The sequence below is a fragment of the Aptenodytes patagonicus genome, chromosome 4, assembly GCF_965638725.1.
Source record: "Aptenodytes patagonicus chromosome 4, bAptPat1.pri.cur, whole genome shotgun sequence".
Taxonomy (NCBI): domain Eukaryota; kingdom Metazoa; phylum Chordata; class Aves; order Sphenisciformes; family Spheniscidae; genus Aptenodytes; species Aptenodytes patagonicus.
Genome location: NC_134952.1, coordinates 72345749 through 72373738, shown reverse-complemented (window position 1 = coordinate 72373738; position 27990 = coordinate 72345749). Strand labels below are relative to the sequence as shown.

The 27990-nt window shown below is 39.9% G+C and overlaps 1 protein-coding gene across 3 annotated transcripts in view; it reads right to left on the bottom strand.

Annotated features, from left to right (window-relative positions):
• ELF2 (E74 like ETS transcription factor 2) overlaps positions 1-18296 on the bottom strand; it is a 39225-nt gene extending 20929 nt beyond the window's left edge. For 2 of the 3 annotated variants that reach the window (XM_076337204.1, XM_076337205.1), the window contains exons 1-3: positions 18208-18296; positions 10189-10383; positions 9034-9199 (exon numbers count right to left, since the gene is read on the bottom strand). In XM_076337204.1, coding sequence (XP_076193319.1) covers positions 9034-9199; positions 10189-10260 — 238 coding nt within the window. In that variant the 5' untranslated portion in view covers positions 10261-10383; positions 18208-18296. Of the gene's footprint in view, positions 1-4102; positions 4194-9033; positions 9200-10188; positions 10384-18207 lie in introns of those variants that run through there. The other variant, XM_076337210.1, reaches the window with a different exon arrangement.
• Positions 18297-27990: the final 9694 nt, after the last annotated feature.

The following is a 27990-nucleotide window of genomic DNA, read 5'->3' as shown; positions in this document are numbered from 1 at the left end:
ACTTTTTAATCTCTTTTAAAGCCTCCTTTCTAGGCAGAAGGCTAACAAAGAGGGATGCAAAATCTACCCAAAGAGTGGTGGGTGGCCCAATGAGGCAAGAAGTATTTACTGTAATGTAACAGGACCACATGAAATTGCAGATTAACTTATGTTTCTCTGGCATGAAAAAAGTAGAAAAAAATACATAGAAACAGATCCCCAAACATTCTTTGTCAGACAGAAATATATTTATTAGCCTACTTTTTTTTTTTTTTTTTAACTGTTAGAGGGTATGGAGACTAAGCTTTATTGGAATTTTTTAAACCACAAGCTCAGCTGTCAAGATAGCCAGGTAGACCTACGTGCTCATCACATGCTACATCTACCAACTGCCAGGGGGGGGAAAAAAAGGCAACATGTTTGTTCTAATATGCAGGAAAGCTACCATTCAAAACTATGTTCATGACACACAGGAACGTAGTAAGTGTAAGTCTTAAGTAATTTCAGGACAACAACAAGTAATCACCTTTTTAGCTGACAGCACCTCCATCCCTATGCACTTCAGAGTCTTTGGTAAATAAGGAACTTGGACAACAGGAACACCGAAGTGAATTGTATTGCCCTACTTGTATAAACACAGGAGTAAAATATCTATCAACTCATGCTTTCTCGTTAAGGGATATGGACAACTTTGTTCACATTAAAGGAAAGAAGCTTCACCACTTCTTTGCAAGATACACCAGTTAAACTTCATCGTGATTATTTTGAAAAAGTGAAAGACAACTCAAGAGAAGAAGCTGGATGTGATTAATTGCATGCAAGACAGTGGATGTAGAAATTCAAAGTATGAAAAACTGGAAGGTTTCAGCAGATTTGCAGAAGTGGATGGGAGTGGGATCACCAGTTATCTTAAGCATTTCCTTGAACAGTCCTCAAAACTAATACAGCATTCAGTGGCTATAGAGGAATTGTCAGTCTCCTCTCCCATAGTCTCCTATGCAAAGGTGCGTTTCCCACAATTCTGACAAATACGTTGAAAACATTCTCCGGTAATAGACTGTAGTTTCTCTCGGAAAACTATTTCACAAGCTTTGTAACTTGAAACACTAAAAGTACAACCTTCCAATGGCACCTTTTTCCTTCACTGACAGCAAATGATGAACCAGAAAGAAAAAAACCCATGTATTTAATTACTTTTAGCCACAGAGGATTCCAGTTGTATTCTAGTATGACAAAGCTACCCTGGGAAAAGGCAATTACCATAAAGCAGTTACTTATTATTACAGAGCTGATTTGTTTGACTTCAGTTAAGTAAGTAGTCTGAGGGTAGTATTTGCAGTCTGCATGAGAAATTGCAAATGATAACAGAGGAACAATACTGAAATGCCAACCAAGCTAAAAAGCTTCAAGTAACTTCAGAAGTCCAGGCATGTCCTGTCCCGAGTGCCAAAACCGCCTACAAATTTTAAAGTTACAGAAAGGTCAGTTTTGCCCAGGATCCTGAAGAAATTCACATCTAATAATTACAGAAGTAGTTGCTGTCCTCAACAGCAGGCTATCAAACTGTCGATAATTATTAGTGCATTGCAAGGGTAATGATACAAAGAAACATTTTTAACAGTTAGATTCCAGAAACATGCAAAAAGATGCAGCAGTCTCCTTTATCAGCAAATCAGCATAATCATTACCATCCACTGTGGATTCCACGGTAGAAAACTGCAAAAGTAATAGCAAAATAACCACAAAGTGTCCCTGGAGCAGCCAGGGAGATGCTGAGGAAAGGGCTCAGTGACCATGCCAAGCTTATCTTCTTGACTACACCGTATTAAGTCCCATAATACCAAAGCCACAAGTCTGTCACAGTCTGCACCTTTAAGTGGACTCAGGATCCTGGTGTTACTATTCATATGGCAATTAGTGATTCCACACAGAAAAGCAAATGTATTCTCAGGATTTGATACTACCTTTGACAAACAGAAAAGGAGTTACTCAAAATAGCAAGTGTCTACATTCCAGCATTATTACTTATGAATGCAGAATAAGAAAAACTTGGCTGTCTCAAAAAAAAAAAAAAAAAGATATATGCACTTCCCTGCCTTATAATGAAATTCTTTAATTTCAGGGCAGTCTAGCAGATAATTATAAATCAGGTATTTGCATAGCACATTACATGATTTTACAAAATTGACAGTATTTGAGATCGGTAATAGGCTGGCATATGAACTATGCCACTGTTGAGCAATTTCCCTGTTCGTGACCTGGCATTTACAATTCCTTAAGACTTCTCTGATAACAACAAATGTCTATTCTATAAGCCCACTGAATCTTTATAAGGACTAAATGTCCTGCTCAAACACATATGGCTTTACTGTGATCCTAGAATTTGTTGTCAACTACAATCTCCCTTTTGATATGCAGATCAACCTTTAAAAATTATTACTTTCAAGTTTGTCACTGTATTTTTGATCAATAAAGACCACTAACTCTGGTGCGCTCATACCACGATGGTTTTGGCATGCTATATTGCATTCTAATTTCAAGATACAAACCACAAAATTTTTCAGCTTACATTACTAAAAAGCTGTGGCTGAGCCTTCATAATAGCATCCTACAATTTCTCATTCCCAGTTGCAACTGGAGTTGGCAGTTTAGAGGGGAGTGCCTCTGTATATCCGAAGTCCAACCCATAATGCCCCACACTAGCAAGCCTCACATCAGCCTCAGAAAATAAAAATTATGCCCGAAATGCGTAGTTAAATCAGGCTTTATTACAAAATACTTAGTCTTGCAGTGTTCTTCCAGTATGAATGGAGCACTGAACGCAGCAAGGCAGAAACCTGAAATCTAGGAAGAACTGGACACCACAACCAGGCTGTTACTGTTACGTAAAAATATCATCCATAGAGCAGCTGCACAGCTCTTTTCATTAATTTCTCAGAAAAGGAAACACCGGCAAAGATGACATAAAATTTAAGTTGCAGTTGAATTTTGTTTCTGAATTAAGAATGTTGCTGAGAACAGATGTATATGCCCTTGGCATAACTGCTCCAAGTGCTATACAATAGCACATGCAATGGGAGGGGGATCACTTTGTTACACTATCATCAATATTTAACTAGCAAAAATGCAATGGATTTCTTGGCAGAGTGAGAACTCACACCGATGTAGCAGCAGTATGGTGTCAAAAATAAAATTAGCTCACATTCAAAAGATAAATTCTTAACCCATAAATGTGTTAGAGACATCTAATTCTCGCAGTAGAGCAAGTACTGCATGCAAAGTTTTATCTTGCTTTTATCTAGCTAATGGGCTTCATCTTAGCTCTTTGATGAAGGCGGTACTAACTTAAGCTGAGAGTTTAATCAAGTTGTTAGAATATCCAAACTCTTGTTTGCAGTCAGCACAGTCTTCTAAACCAAACTGCTCTCCACTTTTAAAATTCTCATCAAGCTGTCAGTGTAAGGAAATGAAGTTCAATCAATAGGATATGTCATCACTACCAAAACGTACACCAGATCTTCGTGTTAACTCATTTTTTGTAAGAGGCAGTTTAATCAAATAATGTCTGGAAGATATGATAACATGATAACATGTTTATGATAACTGAATGTTAACACTGTTTGATGATGATAACACTGTTTTGTTTATGCCTTACATACACATGCCATAATCAAAGGTAAGATTCTAACCAGATCTAATACTGAGTTCTTAGTATATGGTATTTAACAACTGATGAAAACTTATCTGAGATAAACAAGAGAATTCACAGGCTCAAATTCACATAAAAGAAGTCAGAAGGAAGCAGTTTTAATCATAATGAGAGAAGACATATAGAGGCAGAAAGAAGAACAGGTAATAACTAAAGACTTTACATAGATATACAAAGCTGGTTCCCACGGTGGTAACACTGTAAGTAGTAACCTGAAATTTCCTCTGTAAAAGAAGATTTGCCTTAAAGTATATCTTTTATTCATGCATTTGTTTAAATTATGGGAGGAGTTAAGCCTAAACTCACTATTTATTCAACCTCCTCCCTCCTTAAGGATGACTATCAATTTACATGATAGTTTCAACTGAACTTCCTGGTGGGAAAAAAAAATTAAGATATTATAGACAAACATACCATCATCGTTGTCTTTGTAGCTCAATATTTTTCCATCAGATCGTAATCCTGGAGGGGCTCATTTTCAGATCCCCATTTTTTCATGCAGATCTTCTACCCCCCTGTGGCAATAACATTTTTAGAATTAAAACAGACTTTCAACTTGCACCACAGGGAGGATTTCTGATGGAACATCAAATTAAAAAATGTGGTGACAGTTCACAAGTCGAATGATATCTCAACTTCTCGAAAGCAGTAGTTTTGTTTCCTCTTTGAACTTGTGAGAAAAAAAATCCCAAACCTGTACTCGCAGCTTTGATGATTAATAAAAAAAATAAGGGGAAAAATACTATTGATACAATAAGTTAGATTCACTGAATCAATTAAATCAGGGTCTATACTGGCAATATGATTTTGGTATACCTCTCATAGGGATCAAGCTTTACTGTACTTACAGCAACATTTGATTAATAGCTGCCTACTGTTCAACAAGATTTGTAAACAACACTGGTTTTGCAAATTCATCATAAGCGAGGTAACGCAGAAGAAAAGTAGTACCCGTGCAGGCATAAGATCAGTACGAAGGGAGTTCAGAAAGTACTAACCCATTTTAACGACAATGTTCCAGATAACTTGGCATTTTTAAAACAGCATTATCCTACTTAAATACTCATCCAATGCCTTATTTGACTGGAAGACTAGGCATTATCCATATGTAAGATCTGCAGATCATGACTGTGGTACAATATAATAATACAAGGATGTATTGTTTATGATAAGAACACTTTCACTGTCGTCATAAACAAAATTTTAAGACTGTAGCTCAGTCCCCAATAGTCTAAAGATACAGCTCCTAAGAACAGTATCATACACATAGGAAAAGAAATTTAAACACTGTATCAATCTAAAGCTTATACTTTCCCTTTCAAACATTACAAAAGGCACTCACTATTTCCACTGAGAATGTCATAAGGTCACCTGAAAAGATCAAAATTCCTACTTTTTTTTTTCCTAGAAAACTCCTTTGTCAAGATTTTTTTCTATTCCAAGCAAACAGGCATTTTTTTTCTGGAATAGGACAAAAAAAAGGTAACTTGAACCATTAAGTCTTTCTTGTTTGTTAAAAGACTCTTGGGTTTTACTTTTATAGTTAATGGATTAATTTTGTAGTTAAAGGATTAATTATAATTAATGATCCTTGATTAATGAATCAAGATAGATTAGTGGGAAACTGGCGTCTGACAGGCAAAAAATCCCATACTTCACTAGAATTAACTAAAAATTCATCTGTATTTATAGATATGGCTATTTATAATGATTATATGGCTTATTTTATTTGAATTGTGGTTTCATAAATGCAAGAAGTTTTTTTAATACAAAACAACATTACAGGTCCTGATTCTGCCCTTGGATCAGCACTGACAGTCCTTACAGTCCACACAGCCTCAAATCCAATCGCAGAATAGCAAACCACAAATAGAACCATTCAATGCACAGCACAAATCATCTCTTTAGTGTCCTAAGTAAATTTTACAACATCAGCTGCCCCACTACATTTATCACAAAGGGTACCGATCCCTATCTCTGAAGGCTAGAATAATGCTACATTTTACTAAATTACACAGCTTCAGATTAACTCCAGAGTAGCTGGAGGCTCCTGGAATATGCATGTTGTAACACTGTAAAGCATGTAAATCAGTAGGCATTGGAATTGCCAGTGGACTGTCACAAGAAGGAAAAAAAAAAAAAAATCAGGTCCACGGCCAACAGTAGAGATACTGACAACTGGGCGTGTATTATGTTATGTGGATATGTATCATTTCAAATACTGCCAAGACTTCTTTAAGATGGGTCGTTAGTATTTACCATGCCAACTGTAGAGTCTAGAACCACAAAAGGTATTAAGTCTACTCTTCTTGGTGTAACAACTATACGTTTATCAAATAATGTGAAATTTTTTGTAGCCATTAATTCTGGCATTTATGAAGTAGAATCAATTGAGACTAATTTAGCAACAATAGATTTTTCTTTTAAGATGCCCAGAAATCAAACTGTTGCACCTATCTAGATTAGGATCATTAGCATAATAAAGGTATGTACTTCAGAAAATTAGCGTCTTAAAATGCTCTTTAAATAAACATTATTATACCTTGTTTACTTGTTTCTGCCTTAGCCTCTCTCATTAACGTTTACTATGGCACCTTTTACAACCTCTCCAACATCAAATTGCCTCCTACCCACAGCCCAGTGTCTCTTCTCTTCCCTTCCCCTACAAAAATAAAAATTAAAAAACGCACTCAGATTCACTCTCCTGCAACTCATTGCTAATAATGGCGCATTACCAAAATGAATGTTTCTTCGGGCTTTTATACTTTCTCTCCACCCATTTTACCTCTCTGTATGAGAGAGGTAAATTCATTGCTCATGAATTCAGAAAGACTCTTGGCTGTACCAAAACGTGTCGGTCAAAACACATGCCCCACAAGACTGTCTCCCTCAGAACAGTCTAAACCAAGCACTTTGTTCATCAACACTAGATGAACAAATTCTGTGCAAGAACCTTTACTCGCTGTCATGCATAATTACACCATGAAAATTGCACTGTATTAATGGTGTATATACTATACAAATAATAATGAAAAGTTGGAGTATGGGAATGGGTGTGCAAGGGGAGATTACCTCTCTCCCCAAAGACCTTTTGGAATCCCAAATGATAATATTCATTAATAGTTTTTTAAATCTTCATTAGATTTTAATTTCTCCTCTACACTACTGTAAATTGCTTTTTAGCGCACATTATCTTTAATTTTTATATCAAAACTATTAAAACAAAATTTTAAATATTTGAACATTTTATTATTATACTAAATTTTTAAGGACATATTAACGTCAAAGTTGTTGTGATATTAAAAAAAAAAACCACCACCAAACTATCTGCAGTCAAGACACATCCCTTAACATCTCCAGCCACAAACTCACCAAATTATCATATCAACTACCCTATAATTTTTAAGACTGTACTTTCAAATATCAAGACTTGGAAGCAGCCACATGTCTCTTTCTTTGAACAGTAGCTTAAAAAAAAAAAAAAAAAGATTCCTACAGAAGAGCTACAAGTTTTTAATTGTCATTTCCACCAATTTATTGTGGCCAGAAAATGATACTTAAAAACACAGAGTTCATTTGCAGTAGCTCTTTATCCTAAAAGAACTGTTCTGTTAGCCATTACTCTACCAAAATCTTACAAGAAATAGCATATTTAATGTTTAAAAAAACAACACTTCTGAATGCAAAAGCCTTCAAAGTATAAGCTCTCAAAGGTTTTCAAATACAAGTTTAATTTATAAAACTCAGCTTCTTGGGAAGAACACCCTCACTTCTCACTTACCTTAACCTTAAAAGTTTTATTAACCATAGTCAAAAATAAAAAAAATACTTATTTCATATCCTTTCTTTACATGAATTTGTTGAACTTGCAATTAGCATATTTAATTCAAAACACATTTGAGTAAACTGGAATTGCAAGTATTCTCCCAAAACCTGAACCATTAGTTCATGCACATCTTAAGAAGTTGATGCATGTGATTTTTGATGCAGTGCTACAAGAGATTAATACCCAGATTCAGAAAGATGTATGAGCAATTGCATCCACTATTTAGGGAGAAATTTGAACTGAAACCTACCTAATCTGATGGGAATGTACATATATTTACTGGGCTGCAAAGTTAAGCAACTGAGAGAAGAGTCTCTCAGCTCTGTTTTGCTTGCCTGACATCATGAATTCAAACTCCAACTCTAAATTAGGCAGCCCAAGGATAGGAACATACACTATTCATGTTTTAGTCAAGCGGTCTCACCAGTTCAGTATGGAGTGCCCAAAAGGACCTGCCTTCCCTTTGGTTGCAGTTCTATCTATTCTACCTCAGCCCATCAGGCCCTTGGCTGAGCCATGTCAGCATGCTAATCTAGCAGAAATACAGAATCCAACAAAATCCAACAAAAATACGGAACAGTTGAGGGTTTCCCTGCTGTTTTTTCTTGCAAAATTAGCATATTGAAATGGCTAAAAAAGGTTCAACAAGTATGAGAAGTAGCACAAGAAAGCAAGTGGAAGGGACAACAGGAACTGCAGCGCAGCAGCAGCCTGGTAGTCAGATGTAATTAGGCTCCCGTAGGAGAGCCTAATTTTACTTCTTCAGACAGTTTAAATAGACTTTGGTCCCCCTCAGAAAGTTCAAAGCTCCTGATTGTGTTCTTTGGAGAGAGGTGTACAGAAAGATACACGCTTATCGCTAAACAGGTCACACGCTTTAACACCAAAGCTCTACTCCTTTCTTCATTTGTTACTTGTTATTTTACCATATAGCCAAGTTAATTTCAATTAGGCTTTTTGCCCATAAAAATACAGTCCAACTCCATTCCTGCCAGCCACGCACTCCTGCCACTAAACCAGCAATAAAACCACTCTTGGACCAAAAAGGCAGGATAGCAAGGGACAGAGGATAGAGCTCACGGAAGGGGGAAGAGCTGGAAGATAGGGTAAATAGAGCCGCGCAGTCCATGTTGCTAGCTGCCCTGCAGTTATTTGGCTCAGAAACATCGTGGAACTAAATTCTAACCAGCTTCCTGGCTCAGCTGATTTTTAAAAACTCCAAGTTTAGTTGTCTAGTTAACCCCCTGCATAAATAGGTAACAAAGACATAAATGAAGATCTGCCTAATTATGAGGGTACACAGTGTTACAATGCAATGTAACCTGAACGTAAGGTGACAATTTTACCTGCCAAGCCACAATCCTGTCACCACTGAAGCTAAGTAAAACTAAGTTTAGAGTGAAGAGATGTGAACCCAGGTCAGGATCTCCATCCTATGGGTAAATACAAAGTCACATTCCTCGGGGACTTCTAAAAGTAAGAAAATCTCATGGAAAAAAAAAAATTATAATAAGTCTACCTGTTTCCACAGTTTCAGTTTCAATTTCTTGTTCCTCTGCTACATCTTGCATCAGGTAAGTCTCGTCATCGTAAACCAGGACCTGAGCAGCGTAACCCTGTTCTAGTCTGGCACTAGGAACTGGCTCCACAATCACTGCTGGAAATTCAGAGACTGGCTCATTTTCCTATAGAAAGAAAAAAAAAAACAAAACAAAAACAAAAAACCATACTCTAAATACTGCACTGTTGAACACTACATCAATATTTTCCTCTTATGCTCTTACATATTTTATGGAATAATGATAATAATTTTAAAGATTTTTAAAGGAAATTTTCTTCTAAAGCAAGACATTAAAAAAAATAAAAGATAGCTTATCATCCACCAAAGGGACCTTCCTGAATCTCAAAGATATTTTCCTGGCTTTAAGCACTTAAAATTTAAAGCATCACACACCTTTAAGACACTGAAAAAGAGCAAGCTTTCTAATTAAGACATTCAGCTATGGGAAGTGTTTCTTCTCCCTCTGCTCCACAAAACGTAATCAAGGCTTTGCTTGTGTATTGCAACATACCTACATCTGACCTGTATCTTATGAACACTCATGTTTTGGATTAAGTACGTAAGCTATCACAAAAGAACTGGCTACTTCAAAGCCCATATGCCTATCTCTACTTATTTAAGGATCAAAATGTCTGTAACAGCACATTTAATCTGTTAAAGTGTTGCTGAAGTGGAACCCTGCCAGATTCAATTTACTACGAGCTACAGGATAGTAGAATGTATTTATTATTTGTTGATAAGAATGCAAAGTACGAGCAAATATGTCACACTGGCTAACTTTGAAAAAGGTCCTTGTATTGTTCTGCTCATCTCGTTCTACACCTCAAGACACATCTTAGATCTTTAAAAAGATGCTTAGTATAGAACTTAATTTTGTAAACCCAGTCTACAGTTGTACTGCAGACTTCAAAACTTACTGCTCCCACTTCTCTGTGATAATAAAATCTTCTAATAAAAGATATTTGAAAAATGGGCTGCTTTCTTTCTCCTCACACAACAATCTCTAATCCATTTCACTTGCTTTCACAGCAAGTTTACAGTGAATTTTTCTTTCAAATTAAGATAAAAGGTGTAAAGTTGGTTAGTAAATAAATGCCATTTATTTTTTCTAACCTCTTGATTTTTTATTCCATTGCTGTCGAACTCCAGGCCAGGGCCTCCAGTGTCAATCACTGCTGATGTCATGGTGCATCCCCTGAAGACGCTTGAGAGCTGTTATCTATCCTGAAGACAGTAATGCTGATAGCCTGAGGTTATCAAAGGCTTAAATTCACAATCCACTCCTGTTAAACAGCTAGGCAGAGGTGGCTGAAACACAAAATAATTTTAACTAAGTTATTTGCATAGTTTATATTCAAAAGTCTTCCAACATTTATGAAAGCTATTGCATGCTACGTCTCTACATCAAGAGGGCATCAGTGAACACAACAGATGTCACAGAATGTGCTGACCTTGGTAAAGTTAACACTGAATACTGCCATACAACACAAGTTTTACGCTAACTTTTAATACTAAGGTAATAAAATTTCAGTTTGGTTCTTTGCAATTTGTTAAATTTCACACAATTCTAAAAACAAATATCCTTAGATATTTTCCACTGGCCAAAATCATGAATTTCTCACTGAGGTCATATATCAACTAGTTTTTTTGAGACTTACATACGTTTGAGTTAGTGCAGCTTTTCTAAAGTTACTGTTTTCCTATTAAATTAGGAGATTTTTTTTCTTTACATTTTCTTCTTTGTTCTACTAGTTTCATAGTCATTTCATAAAGCTATAGTTTCATAAAGTTTCATAACTAGTTTCATAAAGCTTTCAAACATACTGCCTTTTTAAAGCAATGCATATATAATATACATCTCTCAAATACATACCTAATTTCTAATCCACAGTTTTCTTTGAAATAAAAAGTATTGCAGCAGTTCCTCTTTTTTCCTTTAGAAGACATTCTTATGAGTCCAAAAAAAACGTAGTTCCACATCATAATGCTTTAATTTGGGTATACCATGGACTCATTGAATTTATAAAGATATATAACCTCCCTCTTTATGAATTTCTTTAAAACTAGATTAACAGCAGTGCTTTGTTTCTAAACAACTGCTATTTATTTATTCTGAATAAATATTATTACTCATATCCTGTCTTTGGAGGAGACAAATAATCTGTGTTCGTAAACCTTGGGCTGTGAGGAGCAGTTTACTACTTCAAGATGCAAACCAAGAAGTTTGGCTTCTTAGTTGTACAACAGAAAGCACATATTCCATGTGAGACATAAGAACCCAATCTGATATCAATTACCCTTGCAAGTAACTCCACTGAGATCAATGCTTTATAACAGAAGCCAGAATTTAGCCCAACATTTTTAATAAAATCCATCCATTTAGAAAGCTAGCACAATTACCGAGGTCTGCAAGAAAACAGGATCTTCCAACACATACTGAAGAAAAAAAACCTTACAATTAATACTCCAGTGGGTAAACTCAATAAGCCTGCTTTTCAATAGCAGGCAGCCAGCTTAAACTAAATTAATCTTGCACATACAGGGAAAAGCTAGCTCAGATTCATGCAGAGTAACTGGGCTTCCTATGAGCATGGAAATCTCCATAGGCACAATAGCTCAGGTACACTAGTAAAAATTACAATTGTGATCTCCCCAACCGAATGCCAACTAAGCAAGAAAGTCAACCAAAAAAAAAACTATGCAAAAATTGTTTAAAAACTTTCATTTATCAAGGTATTAAGGATCCTTCAGCACGCCATAAAAATGTGCTCAGAAAGGGATCGTTTATCTTGCCATACCAACTTAGCACAAAAAGTCAGTAGCCACAGAGTGGATGGCAGATTATTACAAAACCACAGCAAACAAACAAACAGCTACAAAAAAAAACCCACCCCAAACAAAAAAAAAAACCCAAACCTGACACAACAGAATAAGATATTCGTATTTTTCACCCTTACATATAAAAAGGAGAATAAATTCTGATAGCAGCTTTCTAGGCAATTAATCCTCATGAAATGAAACTGAAGAACAGGAGATCATCTTAAATCACTGTCATAGTAGCAGCAGAGTAAGCACAAGAAATATTCCAAAAGAAAGGAAAAAAATATGCAATTTAGAAAAAAAAATTAAGGCTTTTTTGCTTACATAGGCAGTCAACTTGACATGAGAAAGCATGATTCATACCTAAAAATATTTCATTTGTAACAGCACAAAAAAACCAACACAGTAATACTTTATTTTCCACTGTTTCATTTGTAAAGCTAGCACCACTTTTTGATTATCAATATTTTCCTTGATGAAAAAGAAAGCAAAGACCTCCTCTGCTCCTCAAACAAGATTCAAGCTGGAAAGTCTTTAGCAAGCATCCCTGGAGCCATATACACCTGTCACCCTCCAGGCTTTTAGCACAAAAAGCCTACTCCTTACCTGCCTATCAATTACCACATTATTTCAAAAGTCTTTAAATTCAGAAATATGTAAAGTAGAAAAACAGTTGTTTATGAATACACTAAAATAATCAATCAGGAGGAAAAATTAAAAAAATCACTTTTACTGTAAAAAGACTTTTGCCTCTTCTACAGTTTTCCATCCACACTAGAAATACTGCCAAGCAATCATAACCCAAAAGAGAAGTCCAAAGAATGGAAATTGTATTTTAACTTGGAAGCACAGCCTCCAACCAGTTTCAAACATCAGCATTATTCCTGCAATTCAGACTTGTTCCTATGTAAGAACATATAGCGCTTCACGTAGTACCTTTGCATAGCTTAAGCATGTCACAAAGCTAATTTGGTTCTCATGCAGTATATTAATGCAAATAAACAAGCATATACTAGACCACATGTACTGTATATTCATATTTTATGTACTATAATCCCACACAGGTGGCCAAACAGCTGCCAAATTGTAGCAACTGAAAACACTTAATACTGTGTACTAGATCAGGTTATGTCAAAAACCTGCTAGTTCTGTCTCCTAGGTTACAAGAAGTTTAGATGACTTTTGCACCGATTTATCCCTACATGAATTACCAATTACCTATAGAAGTGAAGACAGGGCAATGCAGGAACATAAATGATAATCCTTATTTTCCAGTTCCAGCAGAAATTCATAGTGACTAAGAACCTTGCAGGGGAAAATATACAGAAGAATGAGTGAGATGCTAAATCTTAGCATTCATTAAAAGGACAGTACCTTTAGACTGATGAACAGTCCAGGCAAGGAATAAATGGAAGACCCAGAGTCTTTATATAACAGGATTTGAACTTCCTAGTAAGAGTATTGCTGTTCAGCAACCTTTTCAAAAACCTGACAGGGTGGGGAAAAAGGCAAGCCCACTGGCCAGCAAGTGGGAAGTTAAGAGAGTTTCAGATCAGTCTGGTTCAGAAGTTCTAAGTTAAAACAAACGTGCACAAACACACCCCACACACCTAAGTGTATGTTAGATTCCTGCAGACACACCCCTTTTTGAATGAACCAGCTAAGCATTCGCTCTCCTCCCTTTCCCTAAGCAGTATGTCCTTGTGGAAGCCTTTTTGCTTCTCCCTCGACTTTCAGTAGAATACTGAATCTGTTCCCCATCCTCTCCCTAGCAAGTCACAACTAATGTGACTTCTGTAAAAGGAAAAGACTGCCTAGCCACTTTCAGAAACCAGTTCCAAAATTTACATTTCCCAAGACTAACTGAGACAAAAAGGCCAAAAGACAATTAGACTCAGATTCTTGAAGTAAGAGATGATTCAGGTTTGTAAGAAACCAGGTTATCCCTGGTGATACAATTAGCCAGCATAGAAGCTGGTTCAAAGTATGACCATTTTTGAATTACAAAACAACATGCAGAAAGATTAAAAAAAAAAAAACACCACACACTACAAATTTAATTCCTCTCTGGACAGGTGCTTACAACAAAGCAAAATATGGAATGACATCGGGGGGGAAATCTAATTCTTCCAAGAAAGATGACCAAATCATTTTGTTATGGATCTGACATCCTGTTCTTCCTGGTCATGGAAAATGCAGAAAGAAACTAGTTCTGAAACATTTGGACTATCCCTTACAGCAGGGAAAACAGCTTTACTGCATCATCCGTTATTTTTATACATATCTCACGGGAAAACAAAAATAAGTCTAGGTGCTCCCACCCTCAAAAAAAACAAAACCAAAAATCCCAATCTTGAAGCCACATTCTTTGCCTCAACAGCAAGAAGTTTCTAGCTGTTTACTGCTACAAAAGACACAATGAAGACTCAAGTTTTTGATAGTTTTCACTGGTCAAGAAGATGGATTACAGCATGTACATCTTCAGAGGCTACAGGGCACTTGTCATAAAGGCTGCAAAACACCAAACAGTTTATTCACATATTTAATAGTACATTTATATGGCCTACATTATGTATCCGAGTGTCTGCCTACAAGACATCCAAACAGTCCTCATGTTTTCAGCAGCTACCAGAGAAGCTTAAAGACACTTCAAATCAAACTGTGATGAACACGTAGTAGTCCCACAAAAAAACAGAATCGTAAGTCGATCCCCTTGTGTATAACCACCTGTCAAGTTAATAGAGAAGCAAACATGCAGCTCAACAGAATTAAAAATAATAATTGAAAAAACAGTGTGGAAAGGACGGCAGAGTATCACCTCTACTAGGCCAGACTCAAAGTGAAGTTATTTAGGACTGGCTTCAAAACAAAACTCTAAATTTAAATCTGCCAATAGTTTTAGTACACTTTTATTTAAATTATAAAACAAACAAACCAATGAATCAATGCTTGAAAAAAAGATGCGCACACTCGTACCCACACATGAAAACAAGACAAACATGCAGAAGACTGGGCAGCAGTGACCAGAGGCAGCTGCTCCCACAGCACTCAGAAGAAATATAAGAGTACTCGGAACAATGTCTCCCTTTTATTCAGCTGGCATCCCAAATCCTGAGGAGAGATTTATGCGGATACCTACACAGATGCAACCGCAAGAGCAGGACTGCAGCCAGCAGTAGCATCACACACAACTTTTTTCAAAAAGGCCTTCCTTTGGTTTAATCAAAAAAAAGTTAAGGAAGTCGGCCTGAAAATGAAATTAGTTATACGTACAGAAATACACCGGCCAAGATCACTGCAGAATCCCGTTAACTGAAACAAGGCTTCCAAGGGTACAAAGGTGGTCTTTCATAGGCAGCACCTCAAATATACCAGTAAATGTCACTATCACTCCAATACATATAAACCATAGCGCACACTGTAAAAATCTACGTTGACTGAAAGTTCTTTTTTAAGACATTTTCCCAGATAATTTTTACAAACTTTTTTGTTTTTTGAAACCCAGAACAAGTCTAAAAACTGAAAAATTGAGTTACTGCAAAAGCTGACAGCGAAAAAAAATAAACTTGTAAAAGCTAAAGAATCGGGGGGGGGTATGCTCAAAGAGAGGATACAAAGTAAATCTTTGCATCCACAAGGTCAGGGGAACAAAACAGACAATCCATGCAACTTATAGTACCTTATAAATTACACCAACCACTAAAAGTTATAGAAAAGGAAATCAAAATGAGGAATCATCAAAGCAAGTAGTCCTGGCCATGTCATACTTCAAAGTTTCCATGCAACAAGGCAATAATGTTATTGCTGAATGAACAGAAATTATTACATTGGACCAAATTAATGATGTACCAAATCCAGTGAGAAACTAGAGGAACTCCTTCCATGCATATTTAATTTGATAATCTGACCATCCAAAGTTTGCTCTGAAACCTCAACAGCTAAAGCTGAGGAGCCCCAAAACATATAAGCTTATAATCACTTAAAAACTATTAACGTTCTGCAAAAAGCTTTCTGGCTTCAGCAGGTTTCTTCTGGACCTTCCCGTATTTCATCCTATTAGCAGGCTCTCTTCCCACTGCTCTCTATTTAAAGATCCCCTGAAACCTTCTCTTCCCTCTGACAGAAGTCTCATAAACATACCCCTGCTTTGTACCAGCACTTCCTTTCCAGTGTCAATTGTTGGTCCTTAACATGCATTTCCACTCCCCCACAAGCCAGAGTAGGGAGCAATTATTCATCATTTTACATAATAAAAGAGCGGAGAAGGATGAAATTAAATGGTGAGGATGCGGGTTAAAAAAAAACAAAAAACCACACAACAAAAAACCAACACACACACAAAAGGAAGTAGCGCACACAAACTATGTAATTCATTTTCATAGGATATTCTAGAGGACAAAAGAGTAAGTTACAAGATTTAAGTTAGACAGCTTTATGGAGGTAAAGCCCCTGAATGGCTTACAGAACTATTAAACACAAAGATGCACAGGCAGTCTAGTTTAGAGGCAACAAAGTTTAGCGACCTTCTGAACCAGATATTATTGCAACCTGAGAGATGGAAAGAGTATGTCACTGAAGGTACCATATAAAATCACTGTCCTGTTCCCAGAACCTTTCCTAAAGCAACTGATCCTGTCCACTATCAGAGACGGGGTGAGGGGAGAGGGAGGAAGACGATCTTGGATCAGACCCATTACATGCAGTTTTGTAGACTTATATTTAATTTATTTAAGATTCTTGAAATAAAGTTAAGTTTTGTGATAACAGCCACTGACCCAGATCTCTCCTGCAGTACTCAATATAATAGATGGCTTCAAGATATCCCCTCTCAAACAATGATATGGGGTTTTCAACATACCCTAATAACAGACATTTCTATAGAGCAATCCAAAGCTCACATTCTCCAAGCTTTCCCCAAATCACCAACGTTCACACTTTTGCCTCATTTCAAAGTTATAGCACGAAAGATGCAAACATGCTATTTCTACATTTTTTTAGGCCACAGAAATATCCGAATTGCTTTGGATTTTTATTGTTAGAGCGTTGTTTTTATGGGTCTCGAGAATTCTCTAACGCTTACACTCCTATATCCCTGGGCTCAACTCCATTTCATGCTATTTGTCTTTATTAATTAGGAGGGTCTCGAAGTTTGACGCATACATGCACTAATCAGAAAGTGCCAAAAAGCTTTATGATTAAATTGCAACAAAGGTGAATAATTATCAGCACACGGAAGACAGACAACTTCAAAGCACGACAAGAGATGAACTCAGCAGACGGAGAACACTCCTCATAAACTGATTGCTTTTAAACTGACAGTTGGCAAGGTTTAGTCGTCTTTGCTGAAGAAGTTAAACGGTTAAAAAGAAGTCACAAGGAACATGACAGTGACTAGCCATAAGGGAGGGACCATGCAGAACGAAGAACTGAATTATTTAAGTGGGGAAAGAGAGACATGAGAGAATACATCCAAAAAGGTAACAGATAAACAGGAACGCCAGAGCAAACCCAGTACAACATTTTACAGGCACGGTAAGGTATCGTTAAAAATACGCCAGACTTCAGCTATTTAGCCAGGGTGCAACCAGAGCAGGGCGCACAGCGATTTTAGGGGAGGGTGCGCAGATGAAGCCGGGGCGGGAGGCTGCAGGCCCGGCGGGGCTATCCCACCGCCAGCACGGGAGGAGCGAGCACGCATGACAGCGAGTGACCAGCACGCCCGGGCTGCCATGTTCTCCCGACGCCCTGTGTAAACAAGGCGCTGCCCCCGCGGCGCTGCCCCGGCCGCCTCCCCGCTCCGGCCCGGCCCGGGAGGGGCTGCGGGGCCCGGCCCGGCAGGCCGCGGCCGCCCCGGGGCCGTATTTACACTGACAGCTGCCGGGAACGGCCCGCCGCCCCTAACGCCCCCTCCGCCGGCGGGGCGGCAGGCCGGGCGCGGACCCCCGCGGGGCCGGGGGGAGCCGGGGGGCAGCCGGCGGCGGAGGGGGGGCGGAGGGAGGGGCGGCCCCGGCCCAACGGTCGCTCCGCGGCACCCAGCCCCGCGCCTCACGCGAAACCGAAAGTGCAGCTGGGGAATGGGGGGGTGGGAGGGGGCCGCCGCAGCAACCCCCGGCCCCGCCACCCCGGGGCCGCCCGACACACCTCAGCGGCCGCCCCCGGGACGGGCCGGTCCCGCGGCCCCCTCGCAGGGCGGCCGGCCGCCCGCCCGCTCCCTCCCTCCTTCTCTCTCTCCCTCTCCCCCTCCCTCCCAGGGCCGCCTGTCAGCGCCCGTCCCGCCCGCCGCGGCGGCAGGAGCCGGCGCCGCGCCCTTACCGTGCCCGTACGCCCGGAGGCCGCGTCCGTCGCCCGCCTGGGCCGGGAGCAGGAGGCGGTGGGCGCCGCCCGGGCAGAGCCAGAGCCAGAGCCAGAGCCAGAACCAGGGCCAGGGCCGCCCCGCGACGGGAGGGGCGGGCGCAGCGGCGCAACCTGCCCCGGCCCCCCCCCCCGCACCGCGCCGCCCCGCCGTCTCTGCACATGCTCGCGCCGCCCGGCGCGCGGGGGCGCTGCGGGCATGCGCGGCCGCCCCGCGCCTGCGCAGGGACGCGCCGGAGCCGTTGCCCTGGCCCGGGCGCGAGGCTCCCCGCAGGCAGCGGCTGTCAGCGCGGCGGCGGGGAGGAGGCCGCGAGCCTTCCCGGCGGCTTCCTTCCCTCCTTCTCTCGAGGGGTAGTTCGGGTCTTCGTGTTCAGAGCTGAAGCGAGCCAACGTACAAGACGCAGAGAGCGAGGCTGAGGGGAAAACCCGTGGCAGACGGGGTCTCGGGGACCCTCAGCCGCAGCCCTGCGTCAGAAAGGGGTGAACAGCTACCTGCTTTCCAAAGTCCCTCCCGGCGTTTGCATACAGCCCCAGAGGCGTAACTGTTTTCCACAATTGATTATGGTACGTAAGAAAATGAGCTGTCCATGCGTCTGAGCAGCTGTGGAGCCTCGGGCGTACAGAACTGATTTCAGCCAGTGACTTGTAGGGGCAATGCTGAAATGTCAGTTTCAAGTTTTCTTTAATCACAGCGCGCTCTTTTAGAGCGCATAGTTTTTGAAATTAGCCAAATTCATAATGCAGCATTTGTTATTCCCATGTCAAGATGAGATACATCGTTGTCAGAGTCTGCTCACAAACCACGTACATACTGAGACTGTCTTGATCTAGCCTAGTCTGAGAGGTGTAGGACAGAATTGGTCTCCTTTACAAATACTGGGCTTTATAATATATACATTATACCCTTCTTTGCGTTTCACAGCAATAAACAGAAGAGCTTTAGGTGAAAGGAGGCATTACATTTTCATTACAGACAAAAAAACCCACATTGCCAAGGAGACTTTCAACATTGCAAAGCCACTTGCTCAAAAAGAACTCTAGACTGAAGGTTTTCTGTTCAAACTGATTTGGGCCCCCTTGTGCCTGTACATTGTAAGTCCGACATACGCCTTTTTAACAGGAGCCCTCTGAGCACCCAGCAGTGATACACAGGCACACGCACACGCGCCTCACCTTCATCGGTGTGCAAAAGCACTGTGCTGCTACCTCTCGGTTTCCATCTGACCATCCGTGTCTACTGCTCCCTTGGCACCCCTGTTCATCTCCTTCTCCACCAAGTCTGACTTCCAGCCCTCAGTTTCTGCCTTAGGCATGTTACCACCCACCGCTCTACAGGTCTGGCTCCTGTTCCTTATGCGTTTGAACTGGATATTTCTTTCCTCTGCGTCTTTGGGGCATCAGCTTCCTTTCCTAAGGAAATAAGATCTTTCAGGGGTCTTTAGGCCTTAGAATCTGACTGGCTTTTATAGGTTACGTAGAAATTGCAATTTTCCAGGATATATATAACATGGGCAGTTATTTTCCCCAGGGATGGCACAAACATCTCCCTGACAATAAAGGTAGCCCTAAAAGTATCAGGCCTGTGCCTGAAGCATGGAAACGTAGGAGATTCTTTCCTTCCAAAAACGTGTCAGTCAATATTAATAATAGATGGTGTTACCAGCAGCCTCTTATGTAAGTGGCCACTACGGAGGTGTAAGCTTAAACTTAGCCGTCACTTTGTAATAAAGCACACATCATAGCAAAATTGAGGTCTTGCCATGCACTAAGCTTGCCAGACATTTAATAAGGCATACATTTGGATGTCGTTAATTACAGAATTTGCTACTAGTTTACATTAAGCAATATGAAATTTCAGTTGCCTGTCTGCTCTTTAAAACATGAGATACACCACTTTTAGATCTTTTGTTTATCTTTAAAAGGAAGTATCAAACTACATGGGGAAAAAAATTATAATTTATTAACAATATAGCTGACATCCATGTTGCTGCTAGAAATTATAGAATAGTGTTCAGTGTTTGCATATTAGAAAATGTAATTATTTTAATGTTCTAATGTACGAGCATGCAAATTGTTTCAACAAAGGTATAAAGTTAAAATCTCATAGACAGTGGATGGTGGAAGTTCACATTTTATAGGCCTTAGGCTTAGATCGGAGATAGCAGTTGACAATATAAAATAAATGAAGACTACCTATAACAAAGAAAAGAGCAAGTCAAGAAAAGGGTAGGATATTGGGAGGAAAAGATTAAAGGGTTCCTGGCAAAAATTGCCTTGTTATAGACTGGAAATAATTCTAGTTGGGTGGGAGTTTTAGCCCTCCATTCCAGTTTTTTGCAGCCTGGCAGACCTAAGTGCTGTCAGCTTTATCTTTAGTGCTTCATTAGTCCTGACTTGACGGGCTCACTCTTGTAGTTTTTTGTCGTCTTCTTCTTCTTCTTCTTCTTCTTTCCATGGGTCCAAGTTAAAATTCAGAAAAAGAAGAAAACCTCTTGCCATGATCCTTTTCACGGAGAAGAGCGGACAGCTTCTTTCAAAACATAGGCCCACTGTCGGCTGAACAAAAGCCATATAAACCAGAGCTGCTTTGTACATGTCAGTAGCTCCTTCAGGGAGTCACTGGGCATGAGGTGACATGGCCACCACTTAGGGGTCCTCTAAAGATAGATGTGCGGTCCTCTGTTTATTCAGTTTTTCTCCACTCTCTGTTTGGATGCCACGGGACAAATGTTTCTGCATCCCCTAATCTCGCTTATTTATGTGACTCCCACTTCTCACTTTTTCTTCTAACGAGCTGAGCTGTGCGGCCATTTTCAGTGGAAGTTCAGCAGCACCTCCCTGGGAGGGAGTCGTGGCAAGTGCTCTCTGAGTGTAGAGACCTGTGCTTCTCTGCAGAGGAAAAAAACCAGCACTGGTTTGAGATAATCACAATGGCATCTTCATTTCTTTCTCTGCTGCTGCTTCTTTTTATTTGTTTTGGGTTTTCTTTAATGAAACTAGATTAACTCTTCATATGGAAAACTGTATTTCTCTTAGGAACAGCTCTTTTTGGTTTACCTTAAGCTAGTTGGAAAGCTACGCTGAAAAATATAAAACTTCAAAATGAAAAAAGCAGGGCCACCAAGGGATTTGGATCAGTTCAGCTGAATGACTTTTTAAGTTATCTAAGTGATGCAGCTATCAAAAAAAAAGAAAAAGAAAAAGAAAAACGAATAGTGGCCCTTTTCACCCACTCATGAGGTAGACCTGCAGTCAGTTCAAAACTGCTATTGCTGGGATACTGCTGTGCGAGAACATGGGGTCAGCAGTTCAACAGATGCTTCTCTGCCCCTTTTGCATACAGAAAGCTGCAATCCACGTTGCTTTTTAAACGTCGGTCCTCAAAAGACTGTAGCCTATCTAATTCTATGTGCTGAGCTTACTGCCTTTGGTTGTTCAGATGAAAGGGGAAAGTTACACTGATTCAGACCCAGAAGTATGACCCAGAAGAAATGGCCAAGAAATGACCCAGAAGAAATAAGGGAGTGAGGGTCCCACGACCCTTCTGTCAGTCAGTCCATTCTGTAAATCATTATTAATGAAGTAGCAGTAACTCTACAGGTGTAATTAGGTTTTTTTCCTTCCTAGAATAGACTTGCAGAACATACAGACTATTTTGTGAAAACTCTAGACATAGAGCAACGGTAAAAACTACTGATAATTTCTAAAACAAAAATGTCAATATTTATGGGGGGTTTGTTTGGGGTTTTGGTTTTTTTGTTTCATTTTTACATGAACTTTTAATAGACTCCATATTGTGCTTATAGAGTCATAGAAAAACATCCCATTTTTGCTGTGCAGTATTCCAACATCACTAAATCAAGCTACATTTTAGCCTAAGGAAACAAGCTTTATTGAGACCTAGCTATCTGTGTGTCCACCCATCTCTCTATCATTCCTTTCCCTTGACTTTATTTGCCAGTTTCAGCTCCATTTTATAAAAGGGTAGAGATCTCAAAGATAAGTTCCTACAAGTTTCAAGAATGCAAGTATCGGAGCAGAGGAGACCGACACCAGTGTGTGTCCCCACCAGAAAGCAGCTATTTTTCATGCTGACCCACAGCAGCCAGTTGATGTATTGATATGCATATAGCTGTGTACCAGCTACAGCAATGCTATTTCTTGGCTGACTTGCTTTCTCCCCTGCTAAAAAAGAAGGCGTTTGAGGTCTGTGGAGTTGTAGTGGAAAACTGGTGGCACTATGGGATTAGAAGACGTGAGGAAGGTCTGATGGGGCAGCAGCAAAAGGATCACACGGACCACAGAGGATACAGCTGGGATTACAGAGATAAAGGCAACAAGGGAACTTCCACATAGACCACAAATCCATGGTAAACCAAGCGTTACAGTAGAGCTTGCTTTGTATATAGCTATGGGAAACGTGAAGCTGTGGGACATGTATTAAAAGCGCTTAAAAGGCATCCTAATGGAAGCCCTGCTTTGTCTCGGATACATACCACGTTACCATTTAATTGTAAACCTATAAACTCAGCATTTTCAAGGAAGCTCTGAGCATAAAATTATCCAAAATAAAGATAGTCTGTAGAAATCAAACCCAAAATCCAATCCCTATGCTTGCTAAAACAGTTGGATTCTAGGATATTCATTGTCAGCCTGCTACAAGGGATGTTACTGGCTGCTGCTTTACGCATTACTGAAGCCGTCTTTGCCAGCAGGAAGGAAATTCCAGTGCAGAGCAGACACAAAAGTCAGGAGACCAGTTCCTCATCTGTCCTGCCAACGGAGTTTTATGCAGTGGACCAAGTTGGACAGATCCAAAATGGAGAAGGCTATTTTGAGACGCTACTGATGACTGGAACAGATCTTTAGTACCAGTCCCAGGCAACTACAGGCAGCAACACTGCAATGCTGAGTCCAGAAAGGGCCACTGGATATCTGTTTCATATATGACAAAGTGACAAATGTTTCCCCAAGTCCTATAATACTTTGTACAAAAGGTACACAAATATGACAGACAAGTAGTGGAGGATGGCACCAGTGCTTTAAATCCCTGCCACTGCAAGGTGCTGGTCAATCAACCAGTCGATCCTAGAAAGCAAATTGGTATTAACATTTTACAGGGGTGGGCATCCCATCTCCCGCAGCCGCTCCTGCCTGCGGGGCAGGGGGGAATACACCTTCCTGACCCCAGGCTGGGGATCAGGTTAACTCGGCACGCACACGCAAGGCTCACCAGCTTTTGGAGTTATTTTTGCAGGGATATGGAACCTAATTTGAGATCTGATGATTCACATATTTCTATTGCCAAGCATAAATACCAGATAAGTAAGGGTTCCATCTGTGAAGAATTCCAGTTCTGACAGCTTTAAGGCAAAGTTTCAGACTTCTTGTTGCCCCCAAATGCAAGGTTTCTGTGCTACGAAGCACATGGCTAGTGTCAGCTTAACTCAAACTTACTTAAACTTCCTGTCCCTTGATTTTATTCATGCTGTAGGCTACTAAAGCAGCTTATATTGTACAGTAAAGCCCTTTAAATTGCATGTCTAATCCTAATCTTTTCTGAATTCATTCAATCTCCTTCATAATTTCCCCTCAATGGCATACAAGTTAGAAGAAAATAAAATAAAACCTCAAACCAAAAAACAAATACACACCCTCCTTTCCTTAAAACTACAATGCTACTTTGCTTGTAAAGTAGGTAAGCACAAGAAGCTTCTGATCCTCAGCATTGCAGGGGTTGTAACGCCACTAATTACGTGGGAGTTATGTGATTAGAGGAGGGGAGCAATGCAATGCTGAAACAAGCCTGTCGGGGGCAGGATTTTACCCTTGAATAAATTTGTGTTGCTTTTAAGAAAGAAGGAATTACACAGATATGAAGGAGGAAAGTCCGTAGCAGTTTGTTGCTGTATGTTAGATATATTTTAAAATACAGCAGTTGCAATATTTTAGAAAAAAAGAATCTAAGTTAGAATAAGCATGAAAGAGGACTTTACCTCATTTTCACTCAAAAAATACATGGGATGTACACGGCATGTTGATTTTCTTCAGTTAGACATAGCAGAAAACAGAATGCTCACACGGGACCCTTCTGGTACAGGAAAACCCTTGGGAAACTGTGGTGTTCTGTGAGAAGAAATTTCTTATGGAGACTATCTAGTTTGTTTTCAACTGTTTTGCTTTAAAGAAAAATGAAAAAAGAATTGTCCTCAAAGACAAATTTATCTTTCATAGCATATTATTTCAGCATTGGAAACTACTTTTCATTTAGGAACATGCAAGCTCTGCAATTAGTAAATGTCTTCACGTGGACGGTGCCTGAGTGAGGATATCTCGGAACTGGTATAGAAGACAAGATTGTGGGAAGAGACGCGCTGAAAGCAAATGGGCCGAGGGTGGAAATCAAGCCATTAAGATTTTTCTCATAAAGTGACAACTTCAAACACTTCAAAGTCCTTCTCTCTTTGTTTATAACCAGGACTGAATACTTTGTGTAACCTCCTTCTACTGCTGATACTTGTAATAAGTGAAAAGGGGCAAGACTGCAGTGATTTTGATTTTATAGAACTTCATTAATCATTTAAATGGAAACAAAGACATTCACATCCAGCCTCATTGTGTTCCCATTGGCGAGAACTGTCAAGCCTTGAACAGTTACTCCAGGTTTGGTTCCTCTCGTATTATAACAGCCTCGGCACCAAGTACTTTGCATTGGAAATTAGTCACTTACTACAACAGTGGAATGAAAAGGATCTGTATGATTTGGATTTTCTCCAAACCACAATTAAACTTCAAAAAAATCAAGCCAATTTTCTCCAGTGAAAACAAGCATACATTATTCATTTCTTCCTGTATTGTTCAGCTCCAGGTTTTGGGGATGGGGATTCTTTCTCTGTTCTAGGTTTTAGTAATCATACTGCTTTTGATTTAGTGCCCTCTTCTGCTTGATAATGTGAGTGCATGTTGTCCAATGGTTAATTATTCTCAATGAGCCCTCAGTGGAGAATAACATTTCCCAGTAACTACTGAGAAACAAAATAGCCTTATGCAGGAAGAAAGAAGCCAGGAAAAAAAAAAATCACATTATGGGAAGGTGATCAGTGAATCTCCACAGACCTCAGTAATTTAATTTAATTACTGAGAGGGAAAGAAAAAGAGGAAATATGATCTTGATACATATTACTGTCTCTCCTCTTCCACTTATTCTCTGTATTTCCCTCTTTAATTTAATTGGTTTGCATACTGCAGTCCACGCCGAACTCAGAAGACAAAGTACAGGCAGCCGAACTTCCTGAGACAAAGCACGGAAACTATAGCAATGTGTAACACTTTTCCTAGGGCACAAGCAGAGCTCACACATATATCTTTTGAAAGATCATTAAGTCATGAAGGTTTAAAATAAGGAAAACTATTTATCACTAAACAAGCAAGATTTTTAGGTAATTAGGAGACACTGAATCTGCACATGAAGCTGATACAAATAATTAACAGACCACATGAAGAAGAGTCTCATATTCCACAGAAGGTTCCCATTTGTTTGTTATACAGGAGCTGTTGAACATCAATTGCAAACAGCCTTTCAGAGCCTGCTAAAGCCATCATTTGAGTTTGGTAACGTGTCAAGAAGAAGTGGAGAACATTTGCAGATAGCTAAACCACTAAGCAAATCATGCTGTTTCAACAACCTCTTTAATTACCTGTAGTTCAAGCAAATAGCAAGAACAACTCCAGCACAGAAACCTCCAGTTTCAACCCTTTTTCCCATCCCAATAAAGTTGGAGGAGGCAACATCTCCCGCAGCATCCCAAACAAAGGAATAAAGACCAGAATGCAGGAGAATCCAGTTTCCCGCAATGACATTTGATGCCTGTCACTCAGGGATGGACCTTATTTCCATCATCCTGCACACCTTCCATCTTCTGCAGCAGGTGAGCAGGGCAAGAGCAAAGCGTACAACCAAGAAATACCTTTCCTAAGAGCAGAACTGTCTGTGTGGCAAGGGGGCCCGCACTCTGCAGAAACGAGCTAATCCACGGGCAGCAGACCAAGTGACGCTAGCTCCTACGTCCTTTCACACAAAATGCCTTCTGTCCCTGCATGTCTCCCCCCACCCCATACAGGCCTGTGCCCTCTGAGCTCTGCTCCTGCAGCGCTGCTGGCTCAGTCTTTCACCCCCTAACCACCAGCAGAGAGGAAACAGCATCTGCAGTAGCTGATTATGGCCACCAAAGTGCTACTCAGCTGCATCAATGTCCAGTTGCTCATCTGCTGGCAAACACAACAAAATAAACTACTGATCTCCTCAGTCATCACTCAGCTGGTAGGAACTTTGTGCCCTTCCCACCTCTGGTAAAGCAGAAACAGAAGTTGGGGTTGGCTAATTGGTTCAAAATTTATGAGGGAGAGGAAAGGAGAGAGACCTCAGTTCTTGGCTTGGTTTGGGTTCATTGGGGTTTTGTGGGTTGTTTTTCTTCCAGAAAAACAGACAAAAAATAGTATTTTATCACATCATCAAAGCTTGCCACACAGGCACAAGAAATCTTGGTTAAAGAATTTCACTCTCAGATTTTCCAAATTTTGCATACCAACTTGCAGTTTGAATGATCTTTTTAAGTAATTGTCTTATGTTTTTAAGAAGCAAATGAAAGTAAAATTGAAATTCTATATTGGCATCAACACGGGCAAAGAGTAAAACTGAAACTGTTAGAAGGACTTCATCTGTCTCCAGCATTTCAGCCAAGTGAATTGCTGCTAGCAGCAACAGGCTGTCATCCTTCACGTGAACTAGCGCTAGAGGGAGGTGAAACGCTTTGCCAGCTGGCTTCACAGATACTTGCTGACTGCAGAGGAGCAATTTGCAGTTTGGACAAATTCAGGAATCTCAAGTTTTACTCTGAGCTTTGAAGTGTATTGTCAAGAACAAACCTTTTCCCCCATCTCCTTTAGTCGTACGTTATGTCTGCTCTCTGCTGTGATCTTGTTCTCCCTAATGAGCCAATACTCTTTCAGCATTTTCTATGATTCATCATAGCCTTTGTGTAGCAACTCGAATATTCACTTTTCTGGAGGTGAAGGACAGAAAAATATCCATCTGTGTGGTAATTAGACTCCATACTAGCGTGACTGATAAAAGTGATCAATAATGGCTAGGGACCACCTAAACCAGTAAGACAAAGAATTTCTGATGAAGCAACAAGGCATTCTGCATGCGGTAATTGGCTATTTATTTTGAAGAGCAGCCCTCTGTGAATTGCAAAATATCTCTGTTGTTGATCTAGGATAATCAAGTGCTGAAGCAGACCATGCTATGCTACATGACATCACAGCTAGAGTTTATAATATATTCCTAGTCCCTTTGGCTTTCAAGACTAGTGTCTTTTTTTTAAAAAAAAAAAAAAAGAGGATCTCTGACATGAAGCATATGTACAGGCTATCCTGGGACTCTTACATTTTTTGGTATCAGAAAGATTAAAAGCTTTGGAAAGCACACCATAGGTTGTGCTTCAATTCTTCAGGCATCTGTTCCCAAGGGCTAATATATTTTGCCATGTACCAGAGTGGTTCCAGAGATAAAGGGACATTCAGCAAAGCCTACAATTTCAGAAACCCTGCTGCCAGCTGCAGAAATTAGAAACAGTTTCTTTCACTGGGAATTAGTGAGGAAATGGAACATTTAAGAGTATGCATCCATCATAGGATGTTTAATCTACCAGATAAATAAAGATAGACTCTCATCCAACAAAA